Source organism: Bufo bufo, chromosome 8 (assembly GCF_905171765.1).
Source record: "Bufo bufo chromosome 8, aBufBuf1.1, whole genome shotgun sequence".
Taxonomy (NCBI): Eukaryota; Metazoa; Chordata; class Amphibia; order Anura; family Bufonidae; genus Bufo; species Bufo bufo.
In genome coordinates this window covers 23,523,806-23,550,087 of record NC_053396.1, presented here as the reverse complement: position 1 = coordinate 23,550,087, position 26,282 = coordinate 23,523,806, and the positions used below count along the sequence as shown (strand labels likewise).

General features: G+C 45.4%; 1 protein-coding gene across 1 annotated transcript in view; it reads right to left on the bottom strand.

Moving 5' to 3' along the window:
• Positions 1-26,282, bottom strand: part of ATP2B3 (ATPase plasma membrane Ca2+ transporting 3) — a 201,986-nt gene that overhangs the window by 111,639 nt on the left and 64,065 nt on the right. The window contains exon 3 of the mRNA XM_040442396.1: positions 18,914-19,249. Coding sequence (XP_040298330.1) covers positions 18,914-19,115 — 202 coding nt within the window. The 5' untranslated portion in view covers positions 19,116-19,249. The remainder of the gene's footprint in view (positions 1-18,913; positions 19,250-26,282) is intronic.

Below are 26,282 nucleotides of genomic sequence, written 5' to 3'. Positions count from 1 at the left end.
AATAACCACCCTCTGTTTTCTATCACTGAGCCAGTTACTTACCCACATTCTATCACTGAGCCAGTTACTTACCCAGACATTTTCTCCCAGTCCAAGCATTCTCATTTTATATACTAACCTTTTATGTGGTACAGTGTCAAATGCTTTGGAGAAGTCCAGATACACGACATCTATTAATTCGCCGCAGTCAAGTCTAGAATTTACTTCCTTATAGAAACTGAGTAAATTAGTTTGACATGACCGATCCCTCATGAAGCCATGCTGATATGGCATTATTTGCTTATTTTCATTGAGGTACTCCAAGATAACATCTCTTAGAAAACCTTCAAACAGTTTACCCACGACAGATGTTAAACTTACCGGCCTATAGTTTCCGGGCTCTGTTTTTGGACTCTTTTGGAATATTGGCACCACATTTGCTATGTGCCAATCCTGTGGAACACTCACTGTCAGTATAGAGTCCTTAAATATCAGAAATAAGGGTCTGACTATGACATTACTTAATTCTCTTAGGATATGGGGGTGTTTGCCATCTGGTCCTAGCGATTTGTCTATTTTAATCTTTTTAAGATGCCGCTGTGCTTCTTCCTGGGTCAGACAGGGCACTTTTAATAGGGAATTTATTTTTACATTCTGCATTTCATCTGAAAGTTTATTTTCCTCAGTGAATACATTGGAGAAAAAAATATTTTACAGCTTTGCTTTCTCCACATCGCTCTCTGCCACTCCCCCCTCATTACTAAGTAAATGGCCGACACCTTCAGATTTATACTTTTTACCATTTATATATTTGCTTAAAATATTATCTCAATCATGCAGATCTGTTCTGTTGTTCCTGAGTAATTTCACTTTTTAATATGTAGGTTAGGTCTTCAGTGCACGAAGGGGTGGACCTTTCACTTCAGAGAACCAGAGCTACTCTTATCTGCCCTGATAGTCACTCTTCCTCCCCTTGTTTGACAGGCCAGGCATCTCTTTTGGCCCTGTAATGTCACATATGTGCCATACTTCTGGTGTATGTGCAGTAGATCTGCTTCCCATGTATTGCAGATGACCACCTAGTATGTGCTGATGACGTCATCCTCCACCCAGAAGAGGGAATACTTGGTTTCGTTCAGGTGGAAGATGTTGTCGTGCTTGGGAAGCAGAAGCAGATCTACTGTGTATGAACCGATATTGTAATCTACAGCAAAGGTGCAACATTACAGGGCCTGATGAGATGCCTGACCCTGTTAATCAAAAGGAGTGACTATCAGTGCAGAGTGGAGGAGCTCTGGAGCCGTGAGTGGAAGGCGTCATCCTCTCAGAGCGCTGATGACCTACTTTACATATTAATAAAAAGTGAAATTACTCAGGAACGTTACAACAGATCTGCATGGTTGACAATTTTTTTTTTACTCAGGAGAATCAACCTTAAAAGAAAACCAGAACAAAATAAATTAATAGAGATGAAGGTGAAGGTTTGTGATGGATGACATTGTTGGACAGCCTGATAATTTGGTATCTATGACCATCCTTGGTAAATGTTCTGTCAGCAAGACATCAGTCTTCATATATAACAAGTATATGCTCCCAAGTGAAGATTTTGACAAACTTTACACCACTTGGAATCAAAAATATTTGGGCCTATATGACAAATGTCCATCAGCCCCCGTCTTGTACCTATTGTATAAATATTCTTGCCACTTGGGTAAGGCTATTATATTTTTCAAAGAATCATTGATTTGGAATGAAAAGGGGATAGTATGATCTTTATGCAGATTGTCATGCCTATACCATATATTAAAGGGGTTTTCCAGGGTACAATGTAAAAATGGTTATAAATGATTCCTCTCAACCTATCCCCCACTGCTGTTCAACTGCTCCCGTTTCCACTGCTCACTTCCTGGTTCCAGCTTGACACACAGGAAGTAGCTTTGAATGTTGCTCAGCTAATCAGTGACCACAGCAGTGACACGCCTCAGCCAGCGATTGGCTGATAGTTCTATCCACTTCCTGTGTTTAGCTTCCTGGAAGACTTCAGTTCAGGGAGTGCGAAAATCGCAATACTAATTGGGAACTCTGACATGCCTTAAACTTATGTTAGGAACCAGGGTTTCTCATAATTACCAATTAAATTAAGCCTTTTTTTGGGGGTCTGAGGCCATTGTAAATTAGGAACAATGTGACCAAAACCGTAAATGGGGTCTGTGCATGTTCCCTAATAATATTTTGTCACAAGCACCACAAATCTGTAGTATACCATTGATAACTAGTGTATAAGGAATGGATCAGGAGACAAACAGGTTCTGGCAGCTAGTGTAGGAGTTAACCTAAATAGATCTCTACATGTGAGAGTCTCAAAATAGGGACCATTTGGAAGGAGTGAAGGACTGGGAAATTGGTTCCAACTGAGGAACAGTTGGGAATTATGGACGGCAGCCCCAAGAGCTGTGCCAGCAGCAGATGTGAGAGTAGTCTGCCCGTGCCAGTATAGGCGATCATAAACTAGGCTACGTTATTCTTCATGCCTGACTTACCAAAGATCCTTCAGCAATTCATGCAGAACTTTATGAGACCTAATAGTAACAACTAAAAGAAAGTCTGCAGTACTCCTATTATTATCTTTGCACATGAAACCAGGATATAGGAGCCTCATTTCTGGAGTAGTAATGCAAAAGCCAATATACTGCTTGATGGAGTGTCTCCTTAACTAAAAGGAACATAAAGTATTGGCATATTACCAGGATTTTACGAAAAGTGGATGTGGAACTATTGTGTCAACTAACAGATTTTGCTTTGGGCTACTCCTAAGGGTGTTATCCTCTCTGTCCCCTGGTATTTTCCCTTTAACCCCTGTACAGGGATCTGGACTTTACTGCAGGCGAACCACTAGGCCGCTGCCTCCTGGAATAGTCTGTGATATTGAGGCTGAGGTTAGGGCCAGCAGAGTAGGTACTATATGAGAAATGGTCTGACGTTAGGGCAAGCAGCGTTGGGTCAATATGGAGGTCAGGCAAGGTCAGCTAGTGGAGGATCAGAATCCAGTAAATGGGTAGAAAGTCAGCACATGGGCAGACAACAGGATATGCCATCACTTTATGATTGCTAAAGGTTTGAGCTCTTTGACTCTCACCAATCCTGAGAATGGTCTTGGCACTGATTCATAGTACATAAAATCTTTTGCCTTTTTTCCTGCAGCTGGTCCGCTTTACTTCAATGGATCTTTGCTGCAGTTTCTCTAGACAGTAGGTGGCTGGTTTGGTGACTATGAAGTGACTTTTTTTTAATTATCACTTTCGGTGGGAGTTTTAGAGGTTGGACCCCCACAGATTTTAATGTGGTGGCATAGACTAGCAGTATACAATCATTTTATGAGATGGAGATATCCCTTCAGTCCTGTGCAGTACCACACATTTAGGATTCTGATTGAAAAGATGCCATATGTACTCAGTCCAACCTCTAAAGTCGTGTTTTGCTATCCGTACTTCCCCCAGGGGCATAGTATTTATAATATTGGCGTCTTATGTGGCAGAGGAGCTCTGGGTCTACTCAAACACCAAGACCTGTGAGCAACTGCTACCTCTGCATAAATAATCGTTGCACCAATAGGATAAGATCTAGCCAGTAGTTGGGGAAAGCAGGGGCATAGAGTAGCAAAGGGGAGTGCATAGGCAGCAGTTGTACACAGGCCCTAGTGTCTGATCGGGAGTTTGTATTGAAAAGATGGAGAGGATGATGGAAAAGTGAGAAATCTAAGAAATTTCTTTGTGGAAAACTCTGCAGAGATGAGACAAGGCTAAAGTAAGTTGTCATGGTGGTCTGAGCCGAATGGCAAAGATGAGGAAAGAGAACGTCTACATCAGAGGAGATGTCACTGATGTCCTGTATGTTTGGTAGTGCTAAAAAAAACAAGCAGCATGCTGTTGGGAAGGCTGGCTTGCTGCTATGACTCTCGTCTCACCTCCGCCCCTTCCTCTATATCTTGATTAGAACCAACTTGAGAAGAAGGAGGACATAAAGTGGCAGCTGGTGCTGGCCACCACAGATGGGCAGCTTCTGGGAAGGTATTTTGTACTGCTATTTAGTGATGCTGGAACAGCATTTTGTTCTGAACTCCAGTATTTGGATTTTGTGCTGCACTTTGGTACTGCTGACCTTGCCCATGTGTGTTATTCCCACCTACTTGTATTGACCCTACCTGGACCCGCTTTCTGTCACTTTGGACCCACCTATGCCATGGGGCCAATTCTTTTCAGGGCCATTTTAAGTTCTGAATCTGCTCATGTCAAAATGTACCTCTTCCATGTAAGAACACCTCAGTATTATAAATGGTACATGGTGGACCTGTTATAAACTTTGCATTGAGGCCACGGAGTTTCAGGTTACGCCTCCAGAGAAAAGAATACATCTAGTATTTCTATTGACCTGGTTAAGACCAGTTCGGAGAACTACTCCTTGTAGATCAAAACTGCAAACCCCAGTGAGATGAAGCGAACAGCTTCATGAAAGTTGGAGACCTCAGTTGAGAACACTAATACCGCCAGACACAGCAGCAGCTTTTCCGGGAGATGAAAGAACTACAGATATGAAAGATACTGTGGAGTTGAACAATGCAAATAAGCACAGCACTCACAGTCCTAAGATCTTGTATAAAAGACCAGTCTACAGGGGTACACCTATACTGGTCATAACGAATGGGTATATTTAGTGAAAATGGCATGTACATTATATACAAAGGTCATGGCAAATCTCAGAGAAACCTGTCTATGGAAAAACTGTTAAGTCGTAGTAAATACTAGAAAACAAGAAGCGACCCCGGGTGTCTCAAGGGAGTAAAGGATAGAAAGTAAATAAGCAACCAAACTGAAGTAGTTAAGGAACCAGGTGAAGTGAAACATCAGGTCCAAAAAGCCGTGGAAGTATATCCTGGAACCAGAACTCACCTAAAACGGACCGTGTGTCAAACAACGCAGGGTGGCGCTACCCCAACGCGCGCTTCGGCGTGCCTTCGTCAGTAAATACTAGTTCAATTGTGATCTTCTACATGGTAGATTCTCACCTACCTGGTTTTAAAATGTATCTGTCACAAGAGGAAAATGTGTGCAATAAATAAAAAATGCTTCATCATTACTTAGAAGATCTTGTCCTGGCTGTGGGCAAAGGCCATGGTCTACCTGCTGGCTACAGTGCAGACACACTGCCGTAAACATCTGGCACATAACAGGACCAAGGTAAGTGGTTCCTCATTTGTTTACTGGAGTCTCAAATCTCTGGACCCAGGAGCAGAAGCTTCCAAGAAGGAGTGAAAAAATTACCGTACACTTCTTACTTCTGGAGTCAATTTTTTTCTTGGTGGACCAACGATGGAAACTGCTTAAAATGTTTGATTTCAGAATCAAATTGTGGCCTCTGTACCTGTCTTCCAATTGATAAGAAACTGAAAAGGATTGTATGAGATTAACATGACTGTGTTTTTCCACCTCAGTCCCAAGTCAAGGGGCCACACATGACCCGTCGACTATAGTGGTGCTATTTCTGTTCTTTTTATTTTATTTATTATCCTGGACAATTTATTAAACAAGATGACCCCTTCGTAGAATGAAGCCACCCCAATGATTAGCTCATCCCCAGAAATCTAGTTGAAGATCTGCTGTGATCTGAGAGATGTGCCATGTGGCCACTTAATTCCCCAGCAGTATCTGCTGTCATATTACATAGTGTTCATTTGAATACCTTTTTACAATGGCTCGCTGCTCTGATAAACATTGGACAGATGGGAAGACCCTTTTTAAATTACTTACCCTCTATAAAGACTATAGGCAAAAAACTGAAAATGGACCTTTTAGCAAGACTATGGAAGGAAAAAGTAACCCCCTATGCTCATATCTTTAGGGCATGTTCACATGGTGGTAATTTCCCTGCATCCAAATCTGTGTGAAATCCACATCCCGTTCTTCTTAACGGCTTTCCAAGTCTCACAGGGTTGTGGATTTTTTTCTGCATGGATTAGAAATCCATTGAATGGGGCTAAGACCCGTAGGGACCCGTGGCAATTCAAACTGCAGATCCATGGCAGAATTCCGAGAGTCAGCCCCCGGATTTTGCTGCAGATTCCAAGTTGTATTTTTTCACACAACTTAATAGTCATGTGAACATACCCTTACAGTAAAAAAATGTGTGGGTTATTACAATATGACACAAATCCTTTTTTATTACTACAATAGGGCACAGATGCTTGTTTATTACTACAATAGGGCAGAGATGTTTTTCGGTTACTGCAAAGAGGCACAGATGACAGGCAGTTACTACTATGAGGCACATATGTTTGGTGGTTACCACTATGAGGTACAGATACTTGGAGGTTACTACAATAAGGCACAGATGCTTGGTGGTTGCTACTATGAGGTAAAGATGCTTGGTGGTTACTACGATGAGGCAGAGATACTTGATGGTTACTACTATGAGGTACAGATGCTTAGTGGTTACTATAATGAGACACAGATGCTTGATGATTACTACTATGAGATACAGATGCTTAAAGGTTACAAATATGAGGCACAGATGCTGGGTGGTTACTACAATGAGGCACAGATGTTTGGTGGTTGCTACTATGAGGTACAGATGCTGGGTGGTTACTACGATGAGGCACAGATGCGTGATGGTTACTACTATGAGGTACAGATGCTTGGCGGTTACTATAATGAAGCACAGATGCTTGGCGGTTACTACTGTGAGGCACAAGTGATTGACGGTTACTACTATGAGGCACAGATGCTTGGCAGTACTCATGAGGAGGCCCAGTTTCTCAGAGTAGTTGCAACTATATCATGGTGATAGCATCTGCTAGTAGTGTAACGCCCCAGAGGTGCATTACCACTTCTGCACCCTGCTACTATCTCTAATGGGCTAGTATAATGTCATCCTATGTATTAATTTCCAGGTTCTGCAAAATGTGTATTCATAATATTGTTATGTAACTGTTCACGTGTAATATGCCTGGTTCACCAGCAGGTGGCAGCATAAATGCCAGAGCTATCTTACAGAGAATGGAGCTTTCTATTCCATTCTAACACCCCCCTTTGTGGTGTGGTAGGTGTGTCCCACTTGCTGCAGGGAGGGTGGAGTTCTAGTTAGGAGCCAGTGGAGAGTACCCCCTGCTAGGGGTAGGCATCAGGAGCCCGTCCCTGTTGGAAGAGCCCTGTCTGGACCAGCTAGAGCACCTTCAGCTCTGCTGGACATGGAGGCAGAAGCCTGAAGCCTCAGAGACCAGGAGTAAAGTGTTCCCTGGATAAAGCTAGAGACAGACCAGATTACCAAATTAAGTACAGCCTAAAGAAGAAGCTAAGTTCTATAGCTATCCTGTTAGCACAGCAGAGCCAGAGGTAGCAGATAGGAGTTTGCCTGCCACAGTTAATGCCAAAGCCTGCTGGAAACCAAGACAAAGCCTGTAAATCGTTTGGAGAAAAGTTTATTGAACGTAAAGCTGTTATCAACTTCATCACAAGGTCTGGATTCAATTTATTTCATCATCCCCTTCATCTACTACCCCCTTTGTCTGCTTTGGATGACAACGCCTGGGTTCCAGCGTATCCAGGTAGGAGCACCATGACACGTGCACCAACATTGAGGGACATTATAGGCTACCCTACACCACTCTGGCATTCCTAGACCTGGGTACCATCCGACACTACATCACTAAAAGGAGCCCTATGCCCTTGTTGCTTTACTGCAACTGGCGTCACGACAAACATGTACTTTAAGGGACCCATGGCCGTTTGTCGCGTTTGTCACAGTAGTTCTTTAGACCCAGTCACAAAGGATGGTTCAAAAGCTCGCAGTGACTCAGCAATACACACATTTAGAATACAGCTATGCGTTCCTACTATAGCGGTTCGGTCGCCCGGTCCTCTGAACACCGTCTCTCTTGGCAGCTTGAACTCTGCCCACATTCTGCTCTTTCTCTGCCACCTCTGACTCATCTCTCAGGACCTTGACTTCACCACTTTCTGGCTCCACTCTACCGAACACTGGAGCCCACTCTTAGGCTCCACATTTAACAACTACCTGCGTCCAAAACACCCTTTTTTAAGCTCCTCCCAGGAACAGTTGATGCCTTTGATCCTGCATGGCTGCCATCATAGTGTGGTCACTACTACAGGAAGTCATTAACTGCTGTGGAGAAGAATGCTTCAGGTCATGCAGAAGAGAAATCTGAGGTATAAATTTACAGCACTGAGGGCAAGGTATCTTTGTTGGACTATAGAAAAGTGGTTTTGCCATCGGAATTAAGCTTATTCCACACAACTGTGGTCATAGCAAGTAGCAAACGAGGTTTCTAAGAAGAGCCAATAAAATTTCTGATCAATCCTGCAGTCTTCACAGACGTCTCAAATTTGGCTCTGGCTGCTCATTATTGGTTGGACCAGTAAAATTTTGGGCATATCCATGGCCACCTTCAGAGGAATATTATTATGCTCTGGATCATCATAGAAACACAACATTTATTTCAGAGGAAAACGTTCAAAACCTGAGTCTACCCTCAGGAATTATAGACAGTAAGTAGGTCAGTGTAATAAATGTGTTACTTCAAAGAATATACTTATTTATGGTCCTATGAATTCAGGCTCTCGACAATATGGCTTAAATATCAAAGAGATCTGCCAAACAAACAACACATTCCTCTTCTGTAATTGGAAGGTAACAATATCAAAGACTCCATATAAACTAGGAACAAAATCTGTGGTTTAGCTTTCTGTGGGCAGACTTCAGGGTGATTGGACAGACTGGAGGGTGGTCGAGCTTAATAGAGGTTGATCGGACAGACTAGAGGGTGGTTGGACAGACTGGAGGGTGGTTGGACAGACTGGAGGGTGGTTGGAAAGACTAAAGAATGTTTAAACAGACGTGAGGGGGGTTGGAAAGACAGGTGGGTGGTCGAACAGACTTGGACAGACTAGATGGGGTTCAGAAAGACTGGAAGGTGCTCGGACAGACTGAAGAGTGGTTTGAAAGACGGAAGGTGGTCAGAAAGACCAGTGGGTGGTTGCACAGACTAGAGAATGCTAAGAAAGACTGAAGGGTGGTCAGATAGTCTGGAGGGTGGTTGAACAGACTGAAGGATAGATGGAATGACTGGATAGTGGTCGAACCGACTGCAGAATGATTGGACAGACTAGATGGGCTTCAGAAAGACTGGATGGTTCCCATAAAGTCTGGAGGGTGGTTGGAAAGACAGAGAGTGAACGGACAGACTAAAGAGTGGCTGGACAGCCTATAGGGTGGTCAGACAGACTGGAAGTGGTCGGACAGACTGGAAGGTGGTTAGAAATTCGGTATTTCGAGAGACTAGATGTTGTTTGGAAAGACTGGAGGGTAGATGGAAAGACTAAAGTGTGACCAGGCCTCTTGATAAGTCGGTGGCATGGGTTACTCCAGGCCATCGGATATTTTAATATCTAACTTCATTAGTGATAAAGAATAAGACTAACCAGGAATCGCAATAAAGACAACGCTTACGCTGATGAACATACCTCCTCTAAAACTATGCAACAAAAGGTCACATTCATGATTAGAAAATTGCATGTCAGGATAAATAGCTATTTTCAGATTTATGAAACCGGCCTTCTTACAAATAACACATCCGATAAAAATCTGAGAAGACTCAGGATATCCAAGAAGGATGATTGGTTCATCTTAACAAAAAGATGTGAAACAAGGCTCTACTATGATAATTTTATAATTAAAGCAACACTTTCTGTGGGTTTACCTAGACCAATGGTGGCTGAACGATGCATCCTGATCTCCTGGGGGACCCTAAAGTATGGACCAGTAGATCACCAGGCCTTTTTCTGCCGGCTTTTGCACAGAAGTGGGAAGTGTCTTTCGGTGTGCCGTTACTATACTTTTCTAGTAAAACGCCCAAGTGCCATTATTTGGTGTAGTTCTCACACCTTCCCCAACAGATAATATAGAACAAGCAGATTGGAGAAACAGCACTGTCAATGAAGAAAGAATGAATATGGAGCAATAAGTATGTAACTGGGAATGCCAAACCCCCCTAATGGGGCAACAGCATCCTCCATGTGCCACACGTTGTTATTACTGTGGCATGTGCTTTACTGCAGTGTCAACATGTGTTGCTTTCTTCTTGCTTGTGATTTCTTTCTGTCAGCAGGAGGTAGGGAAGAGCAGTGTTAAGTTGCATCTGATAGGATACACAGGACATTCTGCACACAGCACACAAAGATAAAGTGGATTCTGGGACCCCTATATTGATAACGAATGCTCAGGATTAGGTCCTTAGTATCTAATTGGTGGAGTCCAACACCCGGCAACCCTGCCGATCAGCTGTCCAGAAAACCCCTTTAAAGGAAATCTGTCACCTGGATCATCGCTTTTTATGTAAAATATTTCTTTCTGTGATTCTTGTCTTCTATGTTCAGAAAATCCACTTTGTTCGCTATGCAAATCAGCCAGTAAGGTGCCCAGAGGGGTGTTATTTTCTCTTGAAGGATCTCAGGAACACCTCCATCTAGTGTCCAAGCCTGATCTCATGCAGAACCCAAGCACGCCTCCTTCTGGCTTAGACATGACGGCCCTGCTGCACCGTGTCCGCCCACCCCACCGCTCAGTCACAATCAGACCCTAACCCCCGCCCACCATCTCCTTGCATCATAGCTTCCAAATCTCACGCATATGCAGTGGTGAACACTGCCTGTGCCTGTGCCCTTAGTCTCCCGCTGAGGGTATCTGCCTCAACCTTGGAACTGGGCATGTGCCGATCAAGGAGGTTGGCGGACTGGGTTATGGTCTGATTGTGACTGAGCGGCGCGCAGACGTCGTGAGGCGGGGGCGTCATGTCTGAGCGACAAGGAGGAGGCAGGCTTGGGCACTAGATGGAGAAAATAACACCCGTCTGGGCACCTTACTGGCTGATTTGCTTACCGAACAAAGTGGATTTTCTCAAGATAGAAGACAATAATCGCAGAAAGAAAGGTACATCTGGAAATGAGGTACTATGCGCTATTAGGCAACATTCTTACATGAATCGCGATGTGACAGATTTACTTTAATGGACAGATGGCCGCTTATGCATGGGGTCCTCTTAATTCACTGCTATGGGACTTCAAAAAATAGCCACGTGTGCTCGCTTGCCTATTTTTGGAAGCCCCATAGCAGTGATTTGAGAGGACACCACGCCTCTGCAGTGTGCTCTCCAGTCATGTTGAGATAGGAGCAGGTCCCAGTGGTTGGACCCGCAACGTTTAGATATCTATCAAGAGATTATGCCATAAATGTCTCGAATGGGAGTACCTCTTTAACTTTATAGATAAAATGAACATTTGGCGGAGCTCTGAATGGTAAATGGGTTTTTCTATAGAATAAGATCATTTTTGCAATACGCCCCTGACCTGCCCAGTTGCTCTGATTATACGTCTAAGTGCATCCAGTCTTCCTATGCCGTGACCAGGGGTGCACCACCAATGAGGCCACCTCAGGCAGCACCAGGTAGAGGCAAGAGGGGGGCAGCGGAAGGGCCATGGGCAATGAGCGCTTTCATTGTGGTAAAGGGGTTAGGTTAAAAAATTGGCATGGGGGGGTGGCGCTGTTTCAGTTTTCGCCTCAGGCAAAGCGCACCCCTGGCCGTGACGTAGCGTCCTGGGACGTACATGGATAAAGCCGGTAGTCACCTGTTGCTCAGTTCCTCCCATGATATTAAATTGATAGTGAGAGACAACTTCATCAAGACACCAGTTTCACGACACTGCAGGGACCTGTTGACTCCAATTTCCCGTTTACTGTTACTCGGCTCGTATCCATTCTGCTCAATGTTCTCATTGAATTATATGGGCAGTGCACATCCCTTGATGACGGTCCCGGGGGTATAGAATTGTCTATTTTCTCTACACAGGTCACTTATAACACAATTTTACCGCATACGGGTGATGTGGCTGAGCTGTGCTTACTCTCTGCTGTTGTCTCAGGATTTCTCGTACGGGCTGCATGTGATGTCATAAAAAAGGATCATTGAGAAATCCTGGTGTAAAATGCTGGATTTCATCCTAATTCCTTGTGGGGAGGTGGTAGCGATGCGGTGAGACAGGGGCACAAGCAGGTGAAAGTCCAAAGGCAGTGTTTTTTGTCGGCTTCGTTTTTTTTTTTCCGGAACCATTCATTTCAATGGAGCCACAAAAAAACCCAGAAAGGACTGTGTGCATTCCGTATCCGTATGTCCGCCAGTCCGTTCCGCGAAAAAATAGAACATGTCCTATTCTTGTCTGTTTTGCGGACAAGGACAGGCATTGTTGCAATGGATCTGCCAAAAAAACTGAAATGACTCTGTGTGCATTCTGTGTTCGTATGTCCGCAAGTCTGTTCCGCAAAAAAATAGAACATGTCCTATTTTTGTCTGCTTTGCGGACAAGGACAGGCATTGTTACAATGGATCCGCAAAAAAAACCGGAAATGACTCTGTGTGCATTCTGTATCCGTATGTCCGCAAGTCTGTTCCGCAAAAAAATAGAACATGTCCTATTTTTGTCTGCTTTGCGGACAAGGACAGGCATTGTTACAATGGATCCGCAAAAAAAAACGGAAATGACTCTGTGTGCATTCTGTATCCGTATGTCCGCAAGTCTGTTCCGCAAAAAAATAGAACATGTCCTATTCGTGTCCATTTTGCGGACAAGGACAGGCATTGTTACAATGGATCAGCCAAAAAAGAACAGATGTCACATGGATGTCATCAATTTTTCTTTTGTGGATCCGTGTTTTGCGGACTGCGAAATACATATGGTCATGTACATGAGCCCGTATTCACACTTTCAAATAAAACATAAACAGCCTTAAGAGACGGGGGTTTTTTGCGGCCCCTTTGCGGAACCATTAATTTCAATAAAACGGAAAGAACTCTAAGCATTCTGTATCCGTATGTCCGCAAGTCCGTTCCACAAAAAATAGAACATATCCTATTATTGTCCGTTTCAGGCACTGTTACAATGGATCCGCAAAAACACGGATGCAACACAGACGTCATCCTTTGTTTTCTTTGCGGAACCGTGATTTGCAGACCGCAAAATACATACGGTCGTGTGCATGATCCCTTATTCACACTTTCAAATAAAACATGTACACCTTCGGAGGCAAAACATTTTTTTATGATTGCATTTTACTCATTTTGGGCTAAAAAATGGTTTTTTTTTTCGTTTTTTCTTCTTCGTTTTTTTGTTTAAAATATTGAGCCGTTCTGTCACAAAGGGTTAACTGTCTAGCGGTGTGAATCATTTACTTTCACTCATCCAATAGCCCTTATCTCCAATTTACTAAGAGGTCATAAACACTTGCGCGTGAAAATGAAGAGAATCGTGTAATGTATGAACAATAAATTGCTCGTTTCTCGTCCATCATGATCTTTCAGCAAAAATGTTTTTTATCGTTCCTCGTTAATAGATCCGTTCGTATAATATGTAGTCGTCTAGTCGCTAACGATCCCCTGCATGGCTCGGGGGAGTGGCAATAGGTGTGTCTTCGAAATTTACATGTTTTTTTCATCGGCTACCTTGAAACGGAAATACGTTACCGGATGGGGAATGGGACGTACAAGTGGGTGGTCCGTCCAGTAGGTGGTTATCAGGTGGTGTACACCCATCACCATGACATCATCCGTGGTCACACCTTTTATTCCACCTGAAGACCAATAAACCTTACTATATTAAACATCTGGTTGTGATCTTGCACCTTGGGTCCACACGTTCACTTGACACTTATGGTCCAGTGGAGCTCCAGTACAATTGTTTACCCGGTCTGCGGTCTGGCCCCCGCCAAAGGAGATTTCGGACAGAACCGGCAGCACCAACCAGTCACCTGTGACTTCTCCAGTTGGCCTTCATTGTGGTTGCGCCCAAGATTGGTGCAACCTGAACAGGTGAGCATAATTAACTCAACTGTGTTTGAAGGACATTGTTTATTTGACATACTCACCCTATGAGAGCTTTTCTCTCCTTGTGGCCATCACTTGCTCATGTCTCACTGGCATCACTGGCACAGCCCCTTGCTGAGTGTTCAACAGCATGGACAGCGCGGGCATCCACTGCCTCTGCATGGCTTTTCTGCTGCTGCAGATTGGTTTGCACCAGCTGCTTCACTAGTTCATCTATGGCTGTGGTTTGTTGCTTCAATGCCACAGTGAGCCAGGACATTCACCACGTGTGTGCCTAGGGTGACCACGTGTCCCGGTTTGCCCGGGATCGTCCCGTAATTTACGTTTTTGTCCCGTGTCCCGGGAGCCTTCAAACCGGGACAATAGAGAGTCCCGGAATCAACTGCCTGCCAGACTTCAGTGGCGTCGCCAGGGGGGGGCCACGGCCCCCCCTACATCATGCTGTGCCCCCCCATGTGCCCCCCCAACTAAAATGCCCCCCCAAGTGAGCCGCCGCCGCCGGGCACAGGGAGATGAGCGCTTCCATTGCGCTCATCTCCTTAGTAATCTGCCTGTGCCAGCGGAGGTGCAGGGGAGGGAGAGGCGTGTCCCTTCCCCTTCCTCTGATAGGCTGCAGGCACTAGGCCGGCAGCCTATCAGAGGCCGGCGAAGGCGGGGCGATGACGTCATCGCACCGCCCGAGCCTTACAGCGCGGGACACAGGAAGAGTCTGCATCGCATCGCTGACACTGAGGTAAGTATAAGTGTTTTTTTTTGTTGTTTTTTTTTTTTACAATATTGTTACTGGCATTGGGGGGGCTTATTACAATGGGGGGACTTATTACAATGGGGGGGCTTATTACAATGGGGGGGCTTATTACAATGGGGGGGCTTAATACTGGCACATGATGGGGGGGCTTAATACTGGCACATGATGATGGGGGGGCTTAATACTGGCACATGATGATGGGGGGACTTAATACTGGCACATCATGGGGGGCTTAATACTGGCAAGTGATGGGGGGGCTTAATACTGGCACGTAATGGGGGGCTTATTACAAGCACGTAATGGGGGGCTTATTGCTGGCACGTAATGGGGGGGCTTATTACTGACACGTAATGGGGGGCTTATTACTGGCACGTAATGGGGGGCTTATTACTGGCACGTAATGGGGGGGCTTATTACTGGCACGTAATGGGGGGGCCTATTACTGGCACGTGATGGGGGGCTTATTACTGGCATGTGATGGGGGGCTTATTACTGGCACGTGATGGGGGGCTTATTACTGGCACGTGATGGGGGGCTTATTACTGGCACGTGATGGGGGGCTTATTACTGGCACGTGATGGGGCTCTTGTTACTGGCACATTGGGGGGCTCTTGTTACTGGCAGTGGCACGTTATTGAGGGCACTTATTACTGGCACATTATTGGTGGGCACTATAGGGGCATCTACTGAGGCCACAAAGAAGGGGTGTTTTATATGGGGGGCTCTGTACAGTAGCATTTTATACTGGGACACATTATGGTGGGTACTATGGAGAAGGGGAGACAGGAGTACTATGGAGTCATCTACGGGGGGCACTAAGAAGGGGTATTTTATACTTGCAAATTATGGGGGACACTGAGGGCATCTACTGGGGCACGATATATGGGGCATTTTATACTGGTACATTATGGGGGGCACTAGCAGGAAGGGGGGAGAGGAGCACTATGGAGCCATTTACTGGGGCACTATATAGGGGTATTTTATACTGGCACATTATGGGGGACATTAGCTCAACTGGGGGCATTACAAGGGGGTATGTTTTGCACATTATAAAGAGAATTCTTTCTACTGGGGGGCATTATGGTGGGTTTTATTACTCCCCCATGGTATGACCCCCTAGTAGCAGCACCAGCCTCTCCCTGCTCTGCTATCCCTCTGCCCCTTCTCCAAATCCTTATTATGAAATCTTTCTCATTAGGATAAAACACAACATCAGCTCCGCCGAGCCCCCGGCCAAAGTGTTGAAGTGGCGTCCGAGATCCCCAAGGGCCAAGCCAAGTAACTGTAAGTGTTCATGTGAAATATGCTTTTTTTATATATGTACACTCCTGTGAGAGGCGGGGAGGGAGATCTGTGGATGACACTGTTATAGGGAGGGAGATCTGTGGATGACACTGTTATAGGGAGGGAGATCTGTGGATGACACTGTTATAGGGAGGGAGATCTGTGGATGACACTGTTATGGAGGGGGAAATGGGGATGACACTGTCATGGGGTGGATCTGGGGATGACACATATAGCATAAGATGCTATATACGGTATGTGGCATCCACAGATCCCCCCCATAGCAGTGTCATCCACAGATCCCCCTCTCTATAAAAGGGGATTAAGAGATGTCTAACACATTAAAAATATGACCTGTTTTAGGTAGCCAGTGATTGTGTGCAGGGCACAATCACAAATTACTGAACAATGCACAGGCAGTTATGTTTATAGCAATCTCAAGCATAACTTCGATGCAATGAACTTGCCAGCGTAAGTACAAAGTACGCCGCTGTCACTAAGTGACTTAATTTTAAAAAAAAAGTATCAAAAATCATATTTTTTGGGGAGTGGACATGGGTGCGGGGGGGCCGGGGCGGGTGTCCCTGAATGGCAGTTTGGAAATGTGGTCACCCTAGTGCCTCACTGCAATTGCCTGCTCCAAGCCACCATATGTGAGGAGTTGCTCAGGTAAAGTCTGGCCCACGCTATGGTTCCACAGAACCAGGTGGAACACATTTACCTTGGTTGGTACAGCATTAGTTCACAGGTAGTGCACACCTCTGATTCTTTGAAGGAGAACATATCAGGCTCCTAACCAGCCACATGACCCACAGCTGTGAGGTTGGGGAAAAAACCCAGGATGGAGTTGTAATGACCTAGAGGGGCATTACCACCTCCTTTGTACCCCCACTATCTTGGTTGGAGCATCCTGCATCATTTCTGATATTTAATGCCATTTCCTGCAATGTGTGTATGGATTACCTGGCAAATGTTCTGTTAACATGTAATGTGCCTGGTCTACCAGCAGATGGCGGCATCTAAGGCAGTGTTATAGTTTCCCTGGAGAGGAACCTTCTAGTTCCATTCCAGCCCTCTCTAGTGAGGGAGGAGTTTTAGTTAGTGTGAGTCAGTCTAGCTTACCCTTCCAAAGGGAAGGTTGTGTGTCGGCCAGCAGAGCACTGCCTGCTCTGCTGGGGCCTGTGTAGTTCTACATGGTTGCTTGTCCCCTCCTGGGCTTGCAATGCCTTAAACTCCAAGCTTAGAGAGCTTGATGCCAGGAAGAAATTCCTAGGATTAAAATAAGAGACAGACTACAGCTAAACAAAGTTCCAGCAGCAGAGACAAAGTTCCTTTTTACTCCAGCTAGCATAGCAGAGTGTTTGTCTGCCAGTTAAGCCAATATCTGCTGATGACCAAGATAAAGTTTTGAAGCTGTTTGGATTACAGTTTATGCCAAGTAACGCTGTGTTCAATGTTATTACAAGTCTGGACTCCATTTATTCTACTTATTCATCATCCAAGTTCAACTACCCTTTTTACAGTGCTTCGGACCACTTCACGTCTGGGATCCAAGGATATCCAGGTAGGAACACCGTGACACGTGTATACAACATCTACAGAGACTGTAGGCCACTCTGCACCACTCTGGCAATCCTACATCTGGGTACCCACACTACCATCTACAAAGGGTACTCCATGTCCTCATTTCCTAACGGCAACTGGCGTCACGTTTACTTGCTCTATAAGAGGGACATATTTCGTAGAAACCTTCTAAGGGGCAAGGGATACCCCAGACGCCCTGATATTGGGTCCGTTGCAGAGTGAAGAGTCCCACTGCCAACCAACCATTCACTCCATAAAAAGGTCTATGGCAGCTATGCCTGGCTCAACATTTTCCTGCTTTCCATGTCTGTCTCAGCCAGCTTACAGGTGGAGACAGACAAATCCTGGGTTTTACCATACACAATTCAATCTGCTGGGCGACAGATACCTATTTTCCCAGACCTTTTCCTGCAATTTCTCACATCCTGTAAAGTAAATTTGGCTCATATGATGTAAGTAGTGATCAAATTACTAAAATTAAACCAGACAACCCTTTCCTCTAGGGCAGCTTTCCTGCTGATGAGCTTCTCATGGGTGGGTCTACTGGGACCACCCCTGAGTTATTATGTGTGGGGAAAGTTGTGACTACAAGGGGAACGGTGCATTAGATTACCATACATTGGAATCAATGGGCCATCCAATGCATTGATATCAAAGGTGCTTCAGGGGGATAACTCCTATTTGTAGAGAAGGGCATGAAAGGGGGACCTCTTTCAATTACATCTATAAATAAGGGCCTCCCTTAAAAAGGGGGAATACCTCGCTATCCTCACTTCAACATTAAAGATTGGCAGCCGTCTTGCTTCTAATCATAGTCAACTCTATTAAAAGTGGGTCTGTCAGCAGTTTTGACCATGCTAAACTGTTGACAGAACTAGGTCGAGGTTCGGTAGAGCAGTACAAACATATCTTTTGTAAAACCTATATCATAAGGGGTATCGGACATGTGACATTTTATTCTGACAGGTTCTGCACCTGCAAGTGTCCAAGAGGCGGAGCTTCACTGTGAAGTGCTCTTTGCATTCAGCTGTTTCACAGCTCCTCCCCTTTGCTCTGAGTGACAGTTGTACTGGTCTCCTAGTTGGATGCTGCAGCTGTCACTCAGAGCAGAGGGGAGGAGCTTTGAAGCAGTTCACTTCACAATGAAGCTCTTCCTCCTGGGCACTTGCAAGAGCAAAATCTGGCAGAATAAAACTGCATATTCTCTCTATCTCTGATATTAAAAGCTCCACGAAAGATATGTATGTGCTGCTCTCCCCAGATCCTAGCTAGTGCTGTCAGCAGTTTAGCTGTCAAAACTGCTGACGGACTCTCTTTTTGTAAATCAATCCTGTTCACCATCACTGGATATGCACAAACATTGGTTCACACTTTACCTTCAGTGGGGGAAGTCTTCAGTCTCCTACACAGGCCATGGACATCACCGTAACTATCTTGTATTTTTTGAATGGCCTCAGCTCCTCGCAACTCCATGAGGGAGCGCAGCTCCTGCAAAGTGCAGCCAAAACCTCCGGCATGGTTCTGTTGACTCCTCTGGTTCTTTGGGTAAAAATCCACTGAGCTGTTCAGATCTCCCATCTTGATCAACTGTTGTTATTTCCTGGCCAAGGAGCGTAGGTATCGGCGTGAGTGTGTGAGTATTTTGTTTTCCAAAACGAGCCGCCACAGTCTGCAGGCTTGGTATCAATGGGTGTGCCAGATAGATGATGGGCCTGGAAAAATAAATAATTGGTGGATTTAATATTATTACATCCTCCTCGCCATATATAATGTATAGGCTCTTTAATGCATATTGACATCTTAGATTTCATTAAACCAATAGGAGCCTCTATTAAAAGGGTTGTCCCACGAAAAATATTTTACAGTTTTCAAACCAGCACCTGGATCTGAATACTTTTGTAATTGCATGTAATAAAAAATTTTGTATAACCACTCAGTTATTCACTGAAATCTATCTGTATAGCGCCACCTGCTGTTTGCTCTTTTTCTACTTTCTCTGTCCTGCTCATCCTTCAAAAGCACATGCTCCATCCTTCAATTGCCACCAGCTGCAGCATAAAGGACACACCCCTAAGAAAGGATAAGCCCCCTAATTTGACAGCTTAAAATACATTAAGCAGAGCAATTGGAGCAGTGAATGGGGAGATCTGTGGATCCATGTGAGGTACAGGGCCAGTTCTAGCTGTCTTACATTACATTATTCATGGGATACCCCCTTTAAAGTGACCATGAAGATAATTCGACATGACGATTCAATGAAAAAAAAAAGTGATTGTCCACCTTAAAGTCGCACTCCTACAATTTTTTTTATTCTCTGACCTCTTAGAATGGTACATGATGTAAATGGTAGTGAAGGGAGTCTTACCTGTGACTTACCAGTATTTGTGAGTTATAACCTCCCTTCTAATCCTCAGCCGTGTCATGTGACCAACAATCTGATCACCAACTGACACAGGACAGGAAGTCAGTTACTTCTCTATTCATTCCTATAAAACTGACATTAAGGCTTCTATAGGAATACATAGAGAAACGGGATTCCCGCCCACACATACGATGCTGTATTATGTAGAGAGTCAGATTGCTGGTCACATGACACAGCTGAGGATCAGATGGGAGGTTATAAATACAGTCACTAGTAATGGTGGGTTCACATCAGCGTTATGGATACCGGTTTTGTTTTCCGTTGTTACATGGTTATAACGGAAAATAACTGAATCCATAAGACGGAAGTCAAAACGGAAGCCTTTAAGAGGCGTTCCGTTTTGGTCCGTCATAATAGAAGTCTATGGGCAGCATAACGGATCCGTCCTGGTTTCCGTTATGCAGGACTGGACTCCTTCATAATGGAAACCAGGACGGATCCGTTATGCTGCCCATAGACTTGTATTATGAAGGATCAAAACGGAACGCCTCTTAAAGGCTTTCGTTTTGACTTCCGTCTTATGGATTCCGTTATTTTCCGTTATAACCATGTTATAACGGAAAACAAAAACGGAATCCATAACGCTGATGTGAACCATCCCTAAGAAGATTACCATCACTACAATTTACATCAGGTACCTTTTCTTTCTAACAGGTCAGAGAATAAAAAATGTTGTGGGAGTGCTTCTTTAAGAGTACACCCACACCGAGCAGCCGTGCTACAGTTGCGATGCAGCCACCTTGTGACCAAGTACTGCGCGGCTGTACAAGCCACAGCAGCATTACATTAACTAATTGAAACCACATTGTTTATTTGGTCTTCATTGTTAATGGTCGGGTGGTTTGGCACGCTACCACCTGTCCATTAATATGGAACTCTCCTTAGTTAGTGCATACCCCTATAGTGCGGTAAGTAGTGGTGGTGGTGCAATATAATCATCTGTACAGCTCAGGAGTCTCTTTCATATAGACATGCGCTATGAGAACAACCATTGCAGCCCCCCAACTGCATTCTTCTCCACAGCCTCCCTCCCTTGCTAATTTCTAACAGCAAACTGCAAGGGTTAATTATTGCTAAAAGGGTTAATGTCATTTATTTTGTGCACTGTGCATCCTACATGGCTGAATATACAGTATAAGTCAAAGAAGTAGTTAATTCTGGCCGTTCTAGCTAGGTTGCCAGGGTGTTGTGCTGCTAACGCCCCTGCCTGGTTACTTTTGTCTAGTTTAGAGTGAAGTCTGGCTCCGGCTGTGGATGAAGCTACAGCTTGTGAGCCTGGCTGAAACCTGTGCGAAGGAAAGAGAACTTTACTCCAGGAAAAACAGCATGCTTGCGGAGAAGCTGCCAAAGCAAACAATTGTGCCAGGAGAAAGCAGGAAAGATATCCACAGACAGTAAAGATAACCTTGGACTTTGCTGCATGTGGAATGGGTTGTAGCCTCAGGGACCTACCACATTTTGGAGAGACTTGCATGCCTGCGGTCAATTTGTGAAGATTGCATAGTGTTTAGAGTAAAACTACCTCCATTATTGCCACTGCCTATACACAGCAATTAGGAAAAGCAAGCTCTGTGAAATATCTTCCTGATATATGCTTGTACTGCATCACCCATCATCCGCAGTAAAAAGGCTGTGCTTTGTTATCATATCATAACATCCACCATCAAAGGCGTCCCACCTAACACCAGGCAGCAGCCTAAAAACAGTCCATAAAGTACACTGAGGGAGGAAAGTTTGCCACCGTGTACTGTGAGTACTACTACCACCATCATATCCAATACCACGCCTCCCTCTGGGTCGCTGCACATCATAAATCACCAAAATTTATAATAAGAGATCAGAAAGGAGATTAAAGAAGTGCAATCAACCTTAGGCCCCAATCACAAAATCGTGGGGTCGTTGTGACCCATAACACGGGCACCAGCTATGTGCCCTCCACATCTCGGTGGAGACCCATTGACTTCAATGGGCCCACGATCTGCAAGATGCGGCAAAGATAGGAAGCATGGATCCAGAAGCACACAGAAGGGCTTCCGTGTGTTTCCGCGTTTTTTCGGGTCCGTGTCCCTGTGCCGCAAAAGATACGTTGAACATCTTTCGCCTCTTCTTGTGGATCCATTGAAGTCAATGATGCGGAGGGCACACGGCTAGTGCCTGTTTTATGTGGACCAGCATTTTGCGGTCCTTAACATGGGCACTGTGGCCCCATAGTTGTGTGAATGGAGCTTTAATGTGGCGAGGGACCCTGTGGGCCCCCTGGCAAGTGCGCCCAGACGCAACTGACACCACTGCAACCCCAATAGTTACACCTCTGTCTTGTGCCAATGAAACAAACTTCAAGGCACGTCATAAAATACATACCATTCAGGACAGTTGACCACTAAAGGGTCACATAAGAGGTGCAACAGGTCTGTCAGTGGCAAATTGCTGATGGTTTCCACTTTAAATGTTCATTAGTTTTGGCATGTATCTCAAGTTCTTACAAGTATGTGAACAGGGAACTGCAAGCTGCCAAGATGTATTCTGTAGTCAGTAATTGTGACCTTTGTGTATAGCAGAGCTGATCGACAATATCTGCGCGCAGCTTTGGAGCAGCTGATGGTTCTCCTCCACTAGGCGCCAACAGCTTACATATTGACGGAGCAGCAGATGCATGGTGATTGGTGGCAAGCACGCCGGTGAGGACCATAAATAGCAAGCACTTTACTAGGATTTCCTACAAGCAAAGCTAATTGTGAATGATAATTTCCCCCTTAACTTAATGACTGTCTCTCTATACTTAATTTCCCCAAAGATAAACAAATACGTATCAGTCTCATTGAACTGAGTGCCGAGGATCACGTCTCCTGCCTAAAAGAGACGCAGCTTCCACATGATGGAGGAAAATATACACCAGAGGACCCCCAGAGCATTGAAAGGGTCAGTTCTCTATCAACATTTACATAAATCACTAGTACAAGCAAAGACAAGAAACTTTGTAATATATATTATTAAAGAATAATGCCTCTTTCTCCACTCATCAGCTGCTTCTCTACCCCTTGTCTTCTGCACTGCTTACTCACTCTCAATTGCTAAAAGTTTTCTTGAGATGAGACAGCTTTTCAGCTTCACTGAGGGATCAGGTTATAGTTGCTGCCCACAGAAGTAGGGGGAGGAGGAGGTGCAGAGACACACACACACACACTGCTCCTTCCAGTAAGTGCTTAACTACATCAGTGTTTCCCAACCAGTGTGCCTCCAGCTGTTGCAAAACTACAACTCCCAGCATGCCCGCACAGCCAAAGGCTGTCCAGGCATTCTGGGAGTTGTAGTTTTGCAACAGCTGGAGGCACACTGGTTGGGAAACACTGAACTACATCACTCCAGTGCACTATTCACATTTGCACAGCTCAGTACTGCTACATAATGTCTTCCATGCTGCTGCAGCTTCTGTGTGACAGAAATAGGATACTTCATTTCCCAAAAGATAAACAAATACAGATCAATCTCGTTGAGCTGAGTGCTGAGGAACACATGTCCTGCCTAAAAGAGACCCCGTTTCCACATAATAGAGGAAAATATACACCAGAGGACCCCCAGAACATTGAAAGGGTCAGTGCTCTATGAACATTTACACAAATAACTAGTACAAGCAAAGATAAGAAACTTAGCAATATATCTTATTAAAGAAAAATGCCTCTTTCTCCACTTATCAGCCACCTCTCTACCCCCTGTCTTCTGCACTGATCACTCACTCTCAACTGCTAAAAGTTTTCTTGAGATGAGACAGCTTTTCAGCTTCACTGAGGGATCAGGTTATAGTTGCTGCCCACATAAGTAGGGGGAGGAGGAGGTGCAGTGCGAAAGAAAGCAGAGACACACACAGACACTCTTTCTAGTAAGTGTTTTACTACCTCACCCCAGTGCACTATTCACATCTGCACAGCTCAGTACTGCTATATAATGTCTTACATGGTGCTGCAGCTTCTGTGTGTGATAGAGATAGGAGCTGGATCTCCTCTTTTCTGTGTGTGCAGTGTATGGGAGACATCATAGCAGCTAGTCTGGACCCTTCCATTCAAGGTCAATTCGATATGGGGTGAAAACTGTTGATAAATGCAGGATATAAGTCATATAATGCTTCCACGTCACGTGATCATGCTAGGAACGCCAGGCTCTGCTGCCTCCAGTGCGGAGACAGTGTTCCCATGAGTGCCTGTGGTGAGGTTTCTTTATTTTATTTGTTGGTACTGTGTCCACTGGGGGCACAACCACTAGGACCCGCACCTATATCGGGAACGTAGCCCCGCAAAGCGGTGGATGGAGGACTCTGATCCGGCCACCACCAAGCTCTCTCCCCATAGTGTCATGGGGTTCCGAAGGTGCACTCGGTCCCCCATCGCCCGCAGACCTGTTGCTTAGCTTTGGGAATGAGGATCTGTGTTTGACCTCATTCCCAGGGTGGCTTTACTAGCTGGGTGGCTCCCTGCTCCTAAGTCTGCCTTGAGCGCCGAACTGATCACTCGGTGCTCGACTGGTTGGTCTGTCGGTCATGTGACGCTGGCCACGTCACATGACCCGCACTCCCCACTATAAATACAGGCAGCCTGCTGGCTACAGGTTGCCTGTTAATTTCTAGGTTCCTGGCTATTTGTTGGACTGCTGAATACTTACCTGATCCTGTTCCTTGACCATCCTTTTGCCTGATCCTCCTGTACTGCGCATCCGTCCTGGTATTGTGACCTCGGCTCCCACCTGACTACTCTCTTAGGACTCCTCTTGTACTTCTCTGCTCTCCTGGTATTTGACCCCGGCTTCTCCTGACCATTCTTTGCTTAATCCTTTGTACTTTGTAGCTTTCCTGGTATTGACTCGGTCCGTTCACGTCCTGTTGTTTGTCTGTCTGTCATCCCTGCACTTATTCCAAGTTAGGGATTGCCGTCCAGTTGTCCCCTGTCATTAGGACTCGCGAGGCAAGTAGGTAGGGCCAGGGGTAAGGGTGGAGCGCAGTGGTCACTTCCCTTCTCCCCTGTGTGTGTGTGTACGCGACCGTTACAGATTAACAGGCCCAATAACCACTGTATTATGAATCCTCTGGTGACCCTGACTGACTATGTCTCTAATCTGACGCAGATGGTGCAGGAGTTAGGGGAAAAACTCAGCTCTTTTGAGTTAGGGCAAGGCTCTTCCACTCCTCAGGCCTCCAGTCCGCATTTTGAGCCCCAGATTAAGCTCCCAGAAACCTTTTCTGGAGACCGGAAGAAGTTTCTCTCTTTTAAGGAGAGTTGCAAACTTTACTTCCGTTTGCGCCCCGTGTCCTCTGGGCCCGAGAGTCAACGCGTGGGCATTATCATTTCCCGATTACAGGGTGATCCCCAGGACTGGGCGTTCTCTTTACCTGCTGGCGCCAGTTGTTTATATTCTGTGGAGGGGTTCTTTCAGGCCCTAGGTACCCTCTATGATGAACCAGACAGGGCTCTAGTAGCCAAGACGGCTCTGAAGGCACTGGTTCAGGGCAATTTACCAGCGGAGGATTATTGCACCCAATTCAGAAGGTGGTGTGTCCCCTCAGGATGGAACGAACCAGCCCTGAAGAGTCAGTTCAGGTCAGGTCTGTCTGATAAATTAAAGGATCTTCTGGTCAGTTATCAACTTCCAGAGACCTTAGAGGAGATGATGATTCTTGTTGTCCGACTTGACCGACGGGTTAGAGAGAGACGACAGGAACAACAGTTCTCTTCCCAGATGGTGGTCCAGCCAGAGGCCTATCCCAGAGACAATGCTGAGGTCTCCACCGAGGAACCCATGCAGGTTGGCATGACCCGAGGGAATCTTCGCCGCAGACGTGGAGAATGCTTTTACTGTGGAGATTCTGACCATTGGATCAACCAGTGTCCTAAGAAGGTCCTCTCTGTCAAGTCTCCTAAGGCAAGGCAACCTAAAGACCAGGTACACCCTGAATTTTCTAAAAGTAAGCTTTCGGTACCCATTACGATTTCTCTGGGAGTAGATAAATGGCCGGGTAAGGCCTTTATTGATTCTGGCTCAGCGGCTAGCTTTATTGACTCTGAGTATGCTGTAAGATTGGGTATTCCTATGTTTGCCTTACCAACTCCTATCCATGTCATGGCTATTGATGCTACTCCTCTTATTGGTGGTACGGTGAGCTTATGTACCTCGGAGATTTCTCTAACCGTGGGTGTGTGCCACTCAGAGAGATGTTCGCTTCTAGTCCTGGAGAACCTACCTGCTGAGGTGGTACTAGGGTTGCCTTGGCTCCGACTACATAACCCCACTATAGATTGGTCCAATGGGGAGTTGGTGAGATGGGGGCCTAAGTGTGA